This window comes from Budorcas taxicolor, chromosome 16 (genome assembly GCF_023091745.1).
Source record: "Budorcas taxicolor isolate Tak-1 chromosome 16, Takin1.1, whole genome shotgun sequence".
Lineage (NCBI taxonomy): Eukaryota > Metazoa > Chordata > Mammalia > Artiodactyla > Bovidae > Budorcas > Budorcas taxicolor.
The window spans coordinates 65,536,078-65,553,312 of record NC_068925.1 but is presented as its reverse complement, the minus strand read 5'-3'; the positions used below and the strand labels follow the sequence as shown (position 1 = coordinate 65,553,312).

The 17,235-nt window shown below is 48.8% G+C and overlaps 1 protein-coding gene across 1 annotated transcript in view; it reads left to right on the top strand.

Annotated features, from left to right (window-relative positions):
* Positions 1 to 17,235, top strand: part of NCF2 (neutrophil cytosolic factor 2) — a 36,777-nt gene that overhangs the window by 19,420 nt on the left and 122 nt on the right. Inside the window, exons 5-14 of the mRNA XM_052654152.1 lie at positions 499 to 606; positions 887 to 946; positions 2,599 to 2,642; positions 4,467 to 4,608; positions 4,827 to 4,895; positions 6,083 to 6,158; positions 8,150 to 8,175; positions 8,608 to 8,759; positions 8,872 to 8,983; positions 14,551 to 14,728. Of these exons, the coding sequence (XP_052510112.1) occupies positions 499 to 606; positions 887 to 946; positions 2,599 to 2,642; positions 4,467 to 4,608; positions 4,827 to 4,895; positions 6,083 to 6,158; positions 8,150 to 8,175; positions 8,608 to 8,759; positions 8,872 to 8,983; positions 14,551 to 14,728 (967 nt within the window). The remainder of the gene's footprint in view (positions 1 to 498; positions 607 to 886; positions 947 to 2,598; positions 2,643 to 4,466; positions 4,609 to 4,826; positions 4,896 to 6,082; positions 6,159 to 8,149; positions 8,176 to 8,607; positions 8,760 to 8,871; positions 8,984 to 14,550; positions 14,729 to 17,235) is intronic.

The following is a 17,235-nucleotide window of genomic DNA, read 5'->3' as shown; positions in this document are numbered from 1 at the left end:
GACATACAGCAGCGCTCAAGAAAAAATGCATGGATTATAGGGACAAACGGTGGGAAGTTGAGTTTGAGCACATGTAGGGATGAAGCTTGTTCTAAATTATATTTTTAAACACCAGGAACAAGGTGGCGTAAGTCAATCTGTACATATCTGTCCATGGCTGCAGACATCAACCCCAAGAGAGCATGGTCATGGGCCTCGCTCAGGTCCTGGGCCACCCACATCAGGAGTGACAGCCCTACTTGAGCCGCACAGAGTGGGAGGGGGCAGCCCCTCTAGGAAAAGAGGGTGCTGGGCAAACAGCACCCACAGACGTCTCAGTACAAGGCGACAATGAAACCAAACGGTCCTCTTCGACACACTAAGAAGTCCAGCCCTGCACGTGGAGAAAAAGCGCTCTTGCGAGCTTCTCTCAATGGATCCGTGCATCTGTTCAGTGAGGGACCAGGGTCATCACCCCCATTTTACAGGTAGGAAAAGACTCTGTTCTCTGTGTTTTAGAAACAGAAGCTGTATGAGCCGGTAGTGATCCCTGCGGGCAGGCTCTTTCGGCCGAACGAGAAGCAAGTGGCTCAGCTGGTCAAGAAGGATTACCTAGGCAAGGCCACGGTGAGTGAGGCCACTCGGTGTCCCGAGTCCCCTCTTGCATGAGCCCTGCAGAGTGAGGGCGAGGGGACCCTGGAGGAAGGGGCGCCTGCCTCTGGTTCTGCCCTGGGGAGGCAGCTTCTAACCTAAGGGTTGACAAGCCCATCCTTAGCCACCGTCCACTTCCGGAACCAAGTCCCTGTGAGAGCAGATCCAGGGTGTGAGGAAGGAAGGGATCTTGGGGAGAGCCAAGGACGGGCACACAGAGCCGGTGCAGCCTCACACCTCCCTGTCTCAATTTCAGGTCGTGGCGTCTGTGGTAGACCAGGACAGCTTCTCAGGGTTTGCCCCCCTGCAGCCACAGGTGAGGTGGTCCTGCCCTTCTCCACGGGTCTCCAGGGCTCTCTGGGAAAGAGCCAGCTTGGGCAGTACACTGTTCTGAGCAACCTCGTTTTCAGGGCTCCTTTAGCTGAGCTCTCAGTCTGCGGAGGGTGTCTGCCTGGCCATGCTTGGTCAGCGATCTCACAGCTGGAAGGGGAACAAGATCATATCCCTGGGTGTCATCTCAAGTCCTCGGGAGCCAGCCCTCCATTTCCCCCTCAAATGCCAGCCTTCACTTCTCTGAAGTTCCAAGAGAGCTCAGCATGCCTTGTCTCTCCCGAAGCCTTGACCATTCTCTCAGAAACCTGAAACACAGCTGTGGAAGCCTTTTGCTCCTTGTCCCTTCTCAGACACAGGACACAGGGGGAGCTCTTCCGGGTGTACCCATCGGCCGCATGCAGCAATCCCCTCAGGCAGGGGTCCCCAGGGTGAACCATCTTTCCCCTCAAGCTAGGCTCAGAGCCCGGTTCCAGATAGACTAGATGCCAGTGGGTCTGGAATGTGAAGGCAGCGCTTCCTTGTGAAGGGAAGCGGGTAGTGCCGGTTGAGGACAGTTCCAGCTCTGTGACAACAGAGCAAGTATCAGCAGGGGCATCAGTCCATGCGAGCACAGGGAGGGGTTTCTGAGAGTGGTGGTCCCATGGTCCAGTGTGCATACACCTGGTCACTCTGAGGGCCGTGCAGACAGCCTCCCAGGGTCAGAGAGTTGACCGCTGGCCCAGAAGGCGACCAAGACTGGGGCACCGGAGGCTAAGAGGGACAGAGGAGGAGAGCAGGAAGGGCAAGATTATTTGGCCTCCCTCTTCATCAGAGAGTTGAAGAAAGCCTTGCAGGACTCCCTTGGGCTTTGGGGCACCCAGGGAACTCCCAGAGGGGAAAAAGCCCAGATAACTGTGCTCCATGGTACTCAGGGTAGAACCGGGAACACACTTTAAAAGGAGATTCTTACCTGACCCGTGGACCTTGAGTTGATTTTTATTTATTTATTTTAAATTTTTTTTTATTGAGTTATAATTTACACACCATACAATTCACTTACTTCACTTGCACAACTGAATGATCTTGGGTATATTTACAGAGTTGTGTAACTATCACCACAGGCATAGAGGTTGTTTTTTTTTTGGCCACACGGCATGTGGGATCTAGTTCCCTGACCAGGGATCAAACCCTTGCCCCCTGCATTAGAAGCACAGAGTCTTAGCCACTGGAATGCCAGGGAAGTCCCTTGAGTTGGTTTTTAACTACCCACAGATGTCGTGTGGTCGAGCAGATGCTAATTATAGAGCAGTGCTTTGAGAAACTGTCCTAGGAGGGGGACAGAGTTCAAGGGCAGAAGCACTCTCATGATGCCATGTTGCTCTGTGACAGCTAAAACTCCAGAAACCAGGTCCGGCTCAAGATAAATTGCTGTGCTGGTGAAATCTGGGCCCAGGGAGCTGGTGGGAGGTGTTCTTTTCCAGTGTTTAGTCAGGGTACACGATTGCCTTCTCCCTCGAGAGTGTTCTAATTGAGCCAGAAATGCCGTCTTCAACGTTCTGGTCTGGAAGGAGGCTTAAATTACCATTAACTGTCTGTTCTCTCTCCCCTCCTTCCCTTGTCGTCCTGGCCTCCTTATTTCTCCTGCATGTCTGATAGGCAGCTGAGCCTCCACCCAGGCCAAAAACCCCAGAGATCTTCAGGTAAGTTAGATTTAGACCAAAATGCAGAATATCCAAACTCCCAAGCCTGAACCGAGGGCAACAAAGGGGTGAAGAACGTGAAGCTGGGGTCAGGGTCCAAACTGTGAGGAATTTAGCCCTAGCACATCAGGCTGCTCCTGCTTGCAAGGCTAGGGCGGAATGATGGTGGGAATGCAGCTCTGACTGCAGTGAGGCTGACGGTGGTGAGCCGCGGGGTGGCCCCGTGTCCCCTCGCCAGCGTGCCCCGAGAGAGCAACGGGTTGTCGCTGAAGGACCGCAGTGTCTGTGGAACACCACCCTCTGAGGGCTGTACACAGACCTCAGGGTGGAGGAGTGGAGGGTGCCCTCCTCTCAGGAGGAGCCCCCTCAGAGGCCAGGCTCCCTGGAGCTGGGAGAGCGGAGTGGGAGGCCGGAACGGCGTGTCCGTTCCTGTGTGGACGTGTGTTCACTCCCTGAGGGCACATGTTTTCTGAAGAAGGAAGAGGAAGGACTCGAGAAAAAGAAGTCATTCTTCTGTAAGAAGAGAAGCCAAGGATGACAAAACCCACAGCTTTCTTCAGAGTTACCTCTAAGTGAAGAAGCAAGCCCAGCTTCCCCCTCCCTACTAGGGAAGGCTGTAACAAGGAGTGGAGAGAGTGCCAAAGCAACTAGAAAAAGGAAGGGGCCTTTGAGCTCACCCCTAAGCTCCCCATGTGCTGGGGGAGGCCGTCTCCACCACAGAGATGAATGCAGGGTCTGGAGACAAAAGGAGGGGCCGAACGGAAGGTAGCAGAGTGGGAGGGAAAGGGAACCAGCCTGGAGAGGCCAGCCCGCCGCAGTCACACATTCTGATGTGGCTCAAATGGGACGCCCCAGAGCAGAGCAGAGCAGGCCTTGAGGAAACGGCAAAGGGGAAATGACATTACGTAACACAGAGGAAGGCAGCCTCACGTCCCCCCACTGCCTCCTGGCCCATCTCCCCTACTCTCTCTCCCTCGCCCGTGGACGGCCCCAGCTGGCTGTAGGGCAGGCATCCCCAGCCGCTGGGCCATGGGCTGGTTCCAGTCTGTGGCCTGCTGAGGAAGAGGGCCACACTGTAGGAGGTGAGTGGCAGGGAGTGAGTGAAGCTTCGTCTGTATTTACAGCTGCTCCCCATCACTCAAATTACCACCTGAGCTCTGCCTCCTGTCAGGCGAGCAGCAGCATTAGGTTCTCATAGGAGCTGGAACCCTTCCCCTAAAGTCAAGGTAGAATATTCTGAAATTGCCACAAAATAGAAACACAGTGCACAAGAAACACAACAATCTCTAAACCATTCCCCTGCCCTGGTTCATGGATAAACTGTCTTCCACAAAACCCACCCCTGGTACCAAAAAGGCTGGGGACTGCTGTTCTAGGGGATTTCTCCCCCACCCCCCTCACCTCCTCACCCAGCGGGTTCTCACCCGCCTTCTCCCTTGCACCTTGGCATCTGGTCGGGCCCCGCCCAGACTCGGCCACTGGCCAAGCACAGCTGGGATCCTTCCTCCTCAGAAGGGAAGGGAGGGCAGGGGTTGCAAGGCGTCATTGAGTGTTGTGTTATGTTGTTGTTTTTTTTTAGCTCTTGTCCCACTGCACGTGTGGTCACGGAGCATGTTCACATGCAGAGTCCTCTCGGGCCGTCAGATGGGCAACTCCCTGCTCAGGGTCGCCTGGGCAGTTAGGGGTGGGAGTGAGGCTCCCAGCTCCAGGTCCATAGTTGCTGACCCACAGCATCATGGGAGCAGATGTGGTCCAGGCTAGATGGTGGGTGAGATCTCATATCTTGTGTCTACCCCTCCTCTTCTCCTCACCCTCATCCCGCAGGGCCCTGGAAGGGGAAGCCCACCGTGTGTTGTTTGGGTTTGTGCCTGAGACCCCAGAGGAGCTGCAGGTCATGCCGGGGAACATCGTCTTTGTCTTGAAGAAGGGCAATGATAACTGGGCTACGGTCATGTTCAACGGGCAGGTATTCAGAGGATGGGGGGTGGGTGGGCTAATGGCACAGGATCCTGGCAGCACATGGCAGAGCTTTTTGAGGAGCCGCATCTGCTGCCTTATATGCAGGCCAGCTGCCCCCTCTTTCACCTGTCCCCCCACCCCTCCCCACGTCTCTGGGTGTCCTGCATTGCTGCTGACGTGTGCATCTTTGTTCCCGCTTTCTGGCTCCACGATGCTGCGCTGCAGAAGGGGCTTGTTCCCTGCAACTACCTTGAACCAGTTGAGCTGCGGATCCATCCTCAGCAGCAGCCCCAGGTAACGTAGTGCCAAGGGCTGACCCGTTCCCTTCCCACCCTTGAACCCCACCACCGACAGACCACGGAGGAGAGCAGAGAGGAAGAGGCCCTGAGGACTCACTAGTCCTGAGCCCACCTTGAGTTGGTACCAGCCACCCTGAGCTGAACCTAGGGATGAAAGAAAAAATCACGTGCTGAGTGGAGGCATCAGCAGGTCCTGTTGGGCCCCCAGCTCTGTGATTCCTGCTGGTCAAGGGTGACTTGACCACAACTACAGCACGTGACAACTTAGGTCTTCCCAGGATGTCGTCTTCACCCGGAAGAAGAGTCAACGTGCTGGCTGGTGAAATCCATTCACCATAGGAAATGTGCTTTGGAGCACTGAATTAGAGCAGACCTTGCCAGCCACTGCTTCCAATGCCGCTGCCACCTCCACCCACCCACCCCATCTCAACGACCTGCCCTTCTGCCAGTCCTGGGGAGTAGTCTTCGTTGGATCTGTGCAGATGCCTGATGGCAATAGATCCTGTCTCTAGACTGTGCAACCAGTTGTCCTCTGTGGGGTTGGCCCTCCCTGGTCAGAGACACGATGTCCAGATGACTGGAAAATTTCTAAATGCCATGTAGATGCGAAGTGTCAAGTTTCTTTTGAAGGGGCAAGGTGTAGAGTGAGAGCAAGCGAGCTTAGACAAAGGTCCTACCCTGCCTCCAGTGGGTTTCCAGTGTGGCAATTGGGGTGATTAGGTAGCAAGGGCTTTGTAGCTGGAGGGTTAAGATTCTTATTTTCTCATTATTATTTCTACTGTGATTGTTTTCACCAGGCCCACTCTGCCTGCCACTGAATCAATACTTTCCTTCAGTTCAGTTCAGTTCATTCGCTCAGTCATGTCTGACTCTTTGCAGCCCTATGGACTGTGGTACGCCAGGCTTCCCTGTCCATCATGAACTCCCAGAGTTTACTCAAACTCATTTGCATTGAGTCGGTGATGCCATCCAACCATCTCATCCTCTGTTGTCTCCTTCTCCTCCTGCCTTCAATCGTTCCCAGCCCTTAGTCTCCACTAAATGTCATCACCCCTCCAACTCTTAGGAAGTCATTTGCATCTGGCTCCCTTCCATGGTGGTCTGCAGGGTCTCCCCGACTCCTACCCCTGCCTAAGAACTGTCTGCATGAAGGTTCTCACCCTCTCTTCCTCTCCCCTCCAGGAAGAAACCTCCCCCAAGTCTGATATCCCAGCTCCCCCGAGTTCCAGTGCTCCTGGAAGACCCCAGTTGTCACCAGGTTAGAGTCTCTGGAGGACCATCCCGGGATTGGGTGCAGGAGTGCTTCAGGCTGCCTCCCCACGGAGGTTTCCTCTCCCAGCCTGACAGAATCTGGTTCCTTGTTCTCCCAGCTTCTGATCACGACGCCCCAGAGCGCCCCCCGCCCCCACTCCTGTGTCACTCACCCACCCCAAACACAGGAAAACAGAAATGCTTCCTCCCTGCCTGCTTCAGATCATGCAGGGATCTTGGGTAAAGGCAGCTGCTTTCTGGCAGGCTGTGAGCATCCCAACTCAATCAGTTATTAAGTAGTGGGACCTTATCCCAGGAGGAAAGGTTCAAGTAATGGCACCTGTTGACCTCAAAGCAGAGTGGAGTGGTTCTTTTCAAAAGACTGAGGAGCTCTATCTAGAAAAGAAACTCTGCACAGCGCTGGAGGTTGGACAAAGAACCAAGGGGCAGACACGAAAGGGAGACTCTCCTGATATGTGGAGACGGCTGCCCTGGGAAGTCATGGACTTTTGGTCACTAGTGCGGGTTAAGCAGATCCTGAGTAAGTGCTTGGTAGAGATGCACTGAATAGGTGGTTTGTCCAGATCCTAAATCAACGACTGTCATGCCCACCTGATCACCAGAATCACTGGGGATGCTCCCCACCCCTATTTTTACTTTGAAAATACCAAACCTACAGAAAGGTTGAAAGTATGGTACAATATGAACACAAGAATATCTGTCACTTAAATTCAGTAATTGTTAACATTTTGCACCATGTACTTGGGCTCCTCCTCTTGTTAACAAAATTTTTTTTCTAGTTGCTGAACCACTTGAAACTAAGTTACAGACTCATGACACTTCATCCTGCACTTCAGCATCTGAATCCTAAGAACAAAGATGCTCTTCTGCATAAGCACACTATAATATCTAGGATAGTGTTGACATATTATATATTATTACATAATATAGATTATATATTTCATATTCAAATTTCTCCTATTATCCTCCAATGTCTTTGACAGCTTTCTTGAATTTATATTTTCTGTCTAGGGGCCCATCAAGGATCACATATTAACCTAGGAAGATTTTAAGAACGTAGAATTAAAGGCCTTTGATTCTGTTTTTTAAGGACTGGAATCAGGCTTAGAAACCTGTTTTTCTAGATAAAAATCCCAAGTGATTCTAATGATCAATTGGGTTTGAGATCAGTGGTCTTTTTTGAGCATGCACTGCTGTTTCCATGGTGAATATCATTATACATACTTTTCTTATATAAATCATATGTGTTTAGTCACTCAGTCATGTTTGACTCTTTGCAATCCCAAGGATTGTAGCCCACCATGCTCCTCTGTTCATGGGATTCTCCAGGCAAGAATACTCGAGTGGGTAGCCATTCCTTTCTTGGGTTGGGAAGATGAGATCTTCCTAACCAATCCGAACCATAGGATTGAACCTAGGTCTCCTGCACTGCAGGCAGATTCTTTACCATCTGAACCACTGGGGAAACCCCATAAATTATATATGTACTGCTATATTAATACATTTTATACATTAGAAAACATACAAAAGATAAAGGACAAAGTAAAAATAAGCAGTTATTTCTTGTGGCTCCTGGCTCATCTCACACTCACTGATTTTGTTTCGATGGAGCCCACTGCTTTAACTGACCTTTGGGCATCTTGCATGATACCACTACACCAGCAGCACTATTATTAACTGTCCTTTGGGATCCCTCCCTAACTGCATGGGCTGGTGAGGATGTGATGGCCCTTTGCTAATTACCTATATGCTGCCTAGAAGCAGAGACTGGGTTCATTTGTGTGTTCATGGCTTTGCCCTTCACATCTACCCAATGATTTCCACCCAAGTTTATTAAGGTTAATAATCACCCCACAGGTTAAAGCATATAAAGTTGGGTGCCTGGTTCTAAGTGGTTTCGTCTTGTGTATGGCAGGGGCTAGCCAAGAGTGTTCATTCACCATCTCCCTTTGTTTTACTCTCACCTTCTCCATTTAGGTCAGAAAGGAAAAGAAGAGCCCCAGGTAATTTTTTTTCCCTTGTACTATTTCGAGTGGTAGAGAAAGGAAGAGCTTAGGTTGCCCACCTAACCATCTCTACGGGCAGTCTCCTTGGATTGTAGAAAGAGCCCCAAAGGAAGGGGTAGACCAGTTGTTACCATATATTCAGGGACCAGGGACCCACCTCCCCACCCCCGCATTTGACAATCTCCCCCTCTTCCATGCACACACTGCCTGCTGGCCCATGGCTGGTGGGCCAGGTATCACCCATAGGAATTTTTATCCAAGCATGAGTTGAGCTGGAGGACAGGACTCTGCAGGCCCTCTCATGTTAGTGTGAAACCAGGCACTTCTGGGCTTTTCCCCGGCATGGGGTACTTACTCCCTGGGATTCAGTATGTTGCTCGGAGGAAGCCTCAGGCACTCACAGATTCCCTCTGCTGGCTCTCCCAGCAGGAAGTCAAGCTCAGTGTCCCCGCGTCCTACACACTCAAGGTGCATTACAAGTACACGGTGGTCATGGAGACTCAGTTCAGGCTCCCCTACAGCCAGGTCCGGGACATGGTGGCTAAGAAGCTGGATCTCCTGCCGGAACACACGAAGCTGAGGTGAGCTGCACACAGGGAGACACGAGGGTCCAGCCGGGAGCCCGCTGCAGGCCAGAGGATGGGCCTGCCCTGCTGCTCTCTGACTCGTTTCTTCCTCATTACCTCTACCCAGCTACCGTCCTCGGGACAGCAACGAGCTGGTGCCTCTTTCAGAATTCAGCATGAAGGATGCTTGGGCCCAAGTGAAAAACTACTGCCTGACGCTGTGGTGTGAGAACACCGTGGTGAGTGCCCAAGGGCCTGTGAGGCTGAATGTCTAACAGGCCACTTCCTCCACAACAGTCGAGCATTCACCCAGTGCGTGCTGGGCGCCTAGACCTAGGCATAGTGTTGGGAACATGGCAGGTAACAGCCTGGAGCTCTGGCATCCTCACCTGGGGTGCAGCCAGGGGAGGTTTTCCCACAAGAGCAGAGCAGGCCCAGGAGCCCACAGAAAGCTTCAGGTCCCTTCCATCTGCAGCCACACCTAAGGTTTGGGCTCAATCAAGCAAGGTTAGAATGAAGTCCCAGCTTGAGGCTGAGTTCACAGCCTTTCTTCACCTTAAGTTTCCATGGGGAAGGACATTTAGGAGTGGAAAAAAAAAAAAATAGTGAGCGTGTATTTCATGAAGACGACTTGGATAACAACCTTCTACTAACAGCAAACACCTACTGAGAACTTTCTGTGTGCCAGACACTGTGCTAAGGGCACTCTGTGTATTAATTCTTACAACCTCCATAACTCTGTGAGGCATGTATTGTTATCCTGTTTTATAATGTAGGTAACAAGGCAAAGTGAGGTCCACCTGACCAACAGTACTCACAGCCTGCCTGTACTCGTGAACAGGGCTCCCATCCCGTTAGGAGTCAGGCTGCACAGCAGGAGGTGAGAGGCCCACTACCAAGTGAGGCTTCATCTATGTTTTCAGATGTTCCCCATCACTTGCATCACTGCTTGAGCTCTGAAAGTGACAGTGAAAGTCGCTCAGTCACATCCAACTCTGTGACCCCATGGACGCTGCAGTCCATGGAATTCTTCAGGCCAGAATGCTGGAGTGGGATCTCCTCCAGGGGATCTTCCCAACTCAGGGATCAAACCCCGGTCTCCCACATTGCAGGCAGATTCTTTACCAGCTGAGCCACCAGGGAAGCCCAAGAATACTGGAGTGAGTAGCCTATCCCTTCTCCAGTGGATCTTCCTGACCCAGGAATCAAACCGGGGTCTCCTGAATTGCAGGCAGATTCTTTACCAATTGAGCTATCAGAGAAGCCCACCAGAGCTCTACCTCCTGTCAGATGAGCAGTGGCATTAGATTCTCATAGGCGCTCAAACCCTACAGTGAACTCTGCCTGTGAAGGAACTAGGTTGTGTGCTCCTTACGATGATCATCCCAAAACCATGGCCACCTTACACAGCTCCAGGTCGTGTGAAAACTGTCACTTCCATGAAACCGGTCCCTGGTGCCCAGAAAGGCTGGGGACTGCTGCTCTTGAACACCTCAGTGTACTGACAGTAAAAGGGCAGGTTATCTATAGGCCCTGGGGTCTAGAAGAGTTAAACTGACTTTCCAGTAAGAATGAGGGAGTCAGGAGCAAAGTTCGAGGCTGGAAGCAGCAGCTACACATTAGTTCTCTTGGGCTTTGTCCCTTAGTCTCCCTAGGAAAGGTTGCCATTTCTTTTTGCTGTAGATGTTAATTTTCCCTCCCAACAATGGTCCTTGAAAATCATCCATCTGCTTTCTGTCAACAAAGTGGTCCGTTATGTCATTTCAAATAAGTGGATCGTACAGTATACATATTCTTTTAATAGTCCGTTTCTTTTGAATGCTAAATGGTATTCCATTGTATGGTTACAACTGGCTTATTCATTCAGTTGTTGGTGTACATTTGGGTGGCTTCCAGCATTTATATAGTGACATTAATTCTTCAACAAACATTTTCTGGGCACTAACATCTCCAGATAGGTACTGGAGATAAAAAAACTAGTAAGACACAGGCCTTTTCTCATGAGGGGAAGAGCAAGCAGATGACTACAAAGTTTGTGGGCAGTAAACTGAGGGAGACACACAAATGCTTTACTCTGTCATGTAAGCGTTTACCTAACATCAGGAGGGTATCTCACCCAAAAATGCTGGAGGGAAGTGGGACAAGTCTTCCTAGAGGCTGAAATGGTCTTGAAGCTTAGCCTGAAAATGCTGCATAGTAATTAGCAAGGTGGAGGAGGTTATGATGGATGTACGATATAGATGGAGAGAACAGGAGGGCAGACCACAAGAATCAGCACAGTGCGAACGGGACTCAGTGTTGTTGGGCAGGGACAGTGGTGGGAACAGTGTTGGAAAGACCACAGGGCCAGATAGGGGTAGCCTTGGACACTGCTGTGCTAGGTTGGTAGTGTGAGCAGGGAAGAAGATAAGTGAGGTCTTGTTTTGGATTGGTAATTTAAAGGGCATATGAGGAAGGCAGAGAAATCAGATAGGCTGGCTGGTTACCGGGGTCCAGCCCCAGTTGGATCCAGGGTATCTGAAGCGTGGACGGCGAGGTGAGAGAGATATATAGATATAGAGAGAGATAAGGAAAGAATTTGCAGTTAAGAGAATAGAGGAGAGAAAAGAGGCTGATATTCCTTGCTTTACTCAGAAAGCTAATAAAGCCTCAGACAAGAGACTTGCTCTGTTCACGCAGGCCACAGGCGCCCTCTTGAATAGCGGAAGGTGCCAGCCTTGGGCTCCCTCTCACGTGGGTCTTAGAAGCCCAGGCAGGAAAGTGAACGCAGAGAGCCTCTGTGCTCCAAGGAACTAGCCTGAAAAAGAGATAGAGAAAGAAAGTACCACGTGGGGAAGCCAAGCTTGTGCAAGACCCGTAACTTTATTTTCAAAAGGAGCTTATATACCCTAAGTTTTACATAATGGAAGATGCAGAGTCATGCAGGGGCAGCAGTCCTGACCCTTATTGATACCAGGCTTTCTTTCTGCATACCTTTCTGTATACAAAAGGTCTCAGGTAATTTACATTATCTTCTGGACAGGAGACCTGTTAACATTTCATGGCTCTTTTCCTTGATAAATGTTAATCAACCAGAAAACTCATTTTCCCTTGAAGTGTTTTTTCTTTAATCTGCATCACCCTCAAAGTACTAAATAAAGTTACATTCCTACAGAACAAAGGTGCAGTGGGTTACAACAAAGAAAGTACTTAACTCAAAGATCTAATGTTGCTAATGCCAAGGCCACTACCTGTTTTCTCTATATACCAACTATCTCAACAAATAAAAGATACGAAAACTTGGCAGCAAGTATTGGCTCAACAATGAAACCCTTAATCAGTTCTATTCTAATGATTTTTAACTCCTCGAAAGGCTCTACATTCCTAGAATGTTTTAAGCTTCCTGCGCCTCTCACGATTGGGAGGCCGTAAACAATGACATGCGTAGTTGAAAAAGTCCAGATAAACCTGTCAGGCAAGTTAGAAAGCTATCAGAGGGGTTTGAATTGAAATACTCTTATTATGCCCAGGAGACTTATTAACCAAAGCTCTACATTGATTTTTCTTCAGAGAAAGGTGGTCAGGGATAGCCCCCTGTTAACGTCAGAGGAGTTGGTGAAAGTCATAAAATAGTAAGACAGACAGACTCTGGTTTTTGGGGTAGATGCTCGAGCAGTTCCAGGGGATCCCTCGAGTCCTGATCCGCCTTGCCCGTCAGGTCTCTCCGCATGACCTTGTCATGGGTGGGATCTCCCGTGCTGGCTCCCGGCAGCTGGTGGGCTTCCCCTGAGTAAACAGCTCCCAACCCACAATCAGGCGGCTGGGGAGTCCTGACACAGAGACCATGAACCTCCAGTCCCCACCGCCCAAAGCTGTCAAGTGGGGTCCCGTTGGCACTTCAGTTCCTCTTCTCACCTGTTTCCTGCTTTGGCCTTTGTCAACAGTGGCATCTGCAGTTTTATCTGCCTAGGGGGTATAAAACTGAATAGCTCCTAAGGGAATCCTTGGTCAGCTACTAGTTTTCAGCCACAAGTGGACTTTTGAGACCATAGAAATGACCACAGCAGGAAAGCTATTCCAGACATGTAGGCCGTGGGCCCAGCGAGTCCTTCCTCCAAACCCTCATCCCCACAGCTGGCTAGGGGTTACTGCTCAGTTAGGGAAGGGTCTCCTTTGCACTCAAATCAAAGACAAATGTTTGATGGGGAAGAACTAAAGAGGATAGGTCTGGAGGAAGGCCCTGTAGTAAACCCCACAAAGTAAACTTAGGGGTTCGAGTTCAGAAAATTGTTTCAGGAAGTGGAGCCCCTGGACCTGAGACTTCCAGGTGCCTCTGGCACCAACAAAGGTCCGTCTAGTCAAGGCTATGGTTTTTCCAGTGGTCGTGTATGGATGTGAGAGTTGGACTATAAAGAAAGCTGAGCACAGAAGAATTGATGCTTTTGAACTGTGGTGTTGGAGAAGACTCTTGAAAGTCCCTTGGACTGCAAGGAGATCCAACTAGTCCATCCTAAAAGAGATCAGTGCTGGGTGTTCATCGGAGGGACTGATGTTGAAGCTGAAACTCCAGTATTTTGGCCACCTGATGTGGAGAGCTGACTCATTTGAAAAGACCCTGATGCTGGGAAAGATTGTGGGCAGGAGAAGGGCACAACAGAGGATGAGATGGCTGGATGGCATCACCGACTTGATGGACATGGGTTTGGGTGGACTCCGGGGGTTGGTGATGGCCAGGGAGGCCTGGCATGCGTGGCCCATGGGATCGCAGAGTCGGCCACAGCTGAGCGGCTGCGCTGGCCTGGCTAGAAGGCCCAGGACCCAGGGGCGAGTGAGTGTCCCTGCAAGGTGTCCCCTGGAAGTGTGAAAGGTCACTCTAGCTTTTCCAATAATCCGTTTTTGGACTAATCCCTTCAGTTCTGTCTTGAAAGGATTCCTATTAGTTCAGCTCTAACTGTGAATTTGTTGTTCAGTTGTGTTCGACTCTGTGACCCCATGGACTGCAGCATGCCAGGCTTCCCTGTCCTTTCCCATCTCCTGGATTTTGCTCAGATTCATGTCCATTGAATTGGCACTGCTATCTAACTATCTCATCCTCTGCTGCCCCCTTCTCCTGTTGCCTTCAATCTTTCCCAGCATCAGGGTCTTTCCCAGTGAGTCAGCTGTTCACATCAGGTGGCCCAAGTATTGGAGCTTCAGCTTCAGTATTACTTCACTGCAAATGTTGATTTTGTTTTAAATTATTATTTTTTGTTTTGTTAATGATTGTTAACTCCCACAGGGAGTTCTTGATTAATAGATTTGGGATAGCGCAGACAAGTTTGCCTTTCTATAACAAGGTGCCCAGTGTTATGGGTGCTGGGGAAAAGGTGTTGATTTGGGAGTTGACTTTGGGTTCTTTTACTTACTTCTGATTCAACCTGTTTCTCCATCTGAGAAAAATTAACAATTGTACCTACCCTTTTCGGAATTAACATAAGGTTTCAGTAGGATTTTAAGATGATCTACAGTCCTGTCGACCTTTTGGTTCCACTTACCCAAAAGGCAACCCACTCCAGTACTCTTGTCTAGAAAATCCCATGGACAGAGGAGCCTAGTGTCCATGGGGTTGCAAAGAGTTGGACATGACTGAGCGACTTCACTTTCACCCAACTATCCAGTGTTCATAAAGTACACACCAGGTCTATGCCTGGCACGGATCACAAACTTGGCTTTGAGTTTATATCCCAGGTACTACATTGACATTTTGCTGATTTGATTCCTTCAGTGATGTTCAATGTTCATGGCAGGAAGTTAGGAAAACTAATAAATAGGCCCTTTACTATTTCAGGGTGACCAGGGCTTTCCAGATGAACCCGAAGAAAGCAAAAAATCTGATGCTAATAACCAGACAACAGAACTTGAGCTTAAGGAAGGGAGCAAAGTGGTAGCTCTCTTCAGTTATGAGGCTACCCAGCCAGAAGACCTGGAGTTCCTGGAAGGGGACATAATCCTGGTGATATCAATGGGTAAGTGCTACTCCCAGAGTGCAGAAACTAATGTACATGTTAGCAGCAATAAATACAAGGGCAGAGAGAAGAAAACATCAATCAGCTACAAACTTTAGCCAATGGTTTCAATTTCCTTCCCAGTTCTTAGTGGGAGGGAGCAAAACTGAGTGTGTTCACCTTTTCATCTGTTGCTCTCTTGGGCAGGGAAGCAACCAATGGCAGACTTCGGTCACATATTAAAGATGGTTTCAGAAGCCATGGGTTCTCACACTGGAGTTAACGAACTGGAAGGGGGCTTCAACCACTTTGTGTTTGCACTGAGCTGTGTGATAGTGATGTTTTGCAAACTACAGGTCTTTGAATTGATGTACTTTTTGAAGATGAGGGAAGAAAGGCATACATTTTGCCTTAAAAAACAACTATTCAGAACTGCTCTCTCTGGTGACTTCCCAGGTTGTTATAAATCAAACACAGTAAAAATTAAATTAAGTGGAGGGTTCTAATTTACTGCTTCTCAAATATAAGTATGCTCATGCATCTTTTGTAATTTGTTAAATTCCTTTGACTCAGCGCCAGAGAGTCTGATTCACGTCTGGGGTGGGGCCCACTGATTTCCATTTTTAACAAGCTTCCAGGTGATGCTGGTCTACTGACCATACTGAGAAGCAGCATTCTATTAATAACTCATGATTTGACACTCTTCATTTCTTTACCTGGTAACAAGTCATATCAAAAGTTTCATTCACATGGCTGAAATCTTGTACATCAGCAATGCAAAACAGTGAAAACAGAACACCATTATCAATTATAACAGAAAATTAACAGATTAAGAAATGAGAGGGAGAAATGTCGGAGAGGGCAATGGCACCCCACTCCAGTACTCTTGCCTGGAAAACCCCATGGATGGAGGAGCCTGGTGGGCTGCAGTCCATGGGGTCGCGAAGAGTCAGACACGACTAAGCAACTTCACTTTCCCTTTTCACTTTCATGCATTGGAGAAGGAAATGGCAACCCACTTCAGTGTTCTCACCTGGAGAATCCCAGGGATGGGGGAGCCTGGTAGGCTGCCGTCTATGGGGTCGCACAGAGTCGGACACAACTGAAGCGACTTAGCAGCAGCAGCAGCAACGTAAGAAATGAAAAACAAACAGGGTGCATGGTCGGTGCGCATATTCTAAAGGGAGAATGGAAACTCAGTTATAAGAGTTGGATTAAACTCTCCACACCATTTTTAAAGTGTCAGAACCAAGCAGCTGGCTAAATTTGTTTTTCAGGGGTGGGGATGAGATAAAGATGAACAAATGCTCTGAAAAGTCTTCTGGGTAGATATGGAGAGAAAGTGGTATACTCTTTACTGGGATTTGTATAGAAGTCTAAGTTGGTTTAATTCACAAGTACCTATGTTAGACTTTGAAACTTTTATAACACATAGGGAAATAGAATTCAGCATAAATATTGTGTAGGGCTGAGGGGCTGAGTTCTGTTACATTCAACAGTTATGAAATGGTTTCATTCCAAAAGATTCTCACATTTTAAATGTGAACCATCTGGGTAACTTGTTAAAATGGATTCCAAATCAAGTTTGGGGTGGGACCTGAGATTTGGCATTTCTAACAAGCTCCCAGGATCCAGCACAACAAATGCTGATACTTGTTATCATAGAAGGAAGAATCAAGACAACAGTTTGCAATTAGAATTCCCTTGGGTGAACTCGGATGCCCAGCCACACTCCACACTAATGGACAGTTTCTGGGGACAGGATCCAAGTACCACACGGTGCTGCTGTAATGTCTGATGGAGACACATTACATCCAAAGATCAGCCTCTGATCTGAACAGCTTCTACGGTCTGTTGGATAGGCTCTAGAATAGGTCGCAGCTACCCGAGGTGTCTGGTATTTATTGGCAGAATGACCCCAAACAAGCTATTAATCTCTTGTGTCTTCCCAGAACCCAGACTGAGTTACGTTTCCCTGGAATGTAGCTTTTGACCACAGAAAATTAAAATGGGGTTACCTATAACTGAGTTATGAAGTCTATGCACATACTTTATTAAAGTCTCAAAATAGGTGCTATGAAAATTCTTGTATTTTACAAGCATGGACTGAACCCATCATTAGCTCCAACTCTCAATTCTTTGATCATTCACTAGTGAACAATCATTATTTATCTACTTAACCAATGGCATATCCTTGTCCTGTAATCAAAGGTTCCCAACAAAGCTAAAATTCTGTTAAAAAAAAAAAAACCCACCTCACACATAAGGATTCATTGTTCAATTTCTTTCGCTTTGGTTAACTTTTTGAAGACTAAATTTTTCTGCATTTTACTCCTGTGTCTAAAACAAACCAATAATGAGATAGCTCCTACATTCGCTCTTACCAGTCACTTTTCCAACGTTGACTTTTCCCTGTCAGCACAACTGGGGGTGAAGAAAGACCAACCCAAGTTCTATGTGGACTACTCGGGTGAGGGAATTCTCCTCTACTCATTTTAGAAGTCAACATGTACTTTTCCTTTTATCAG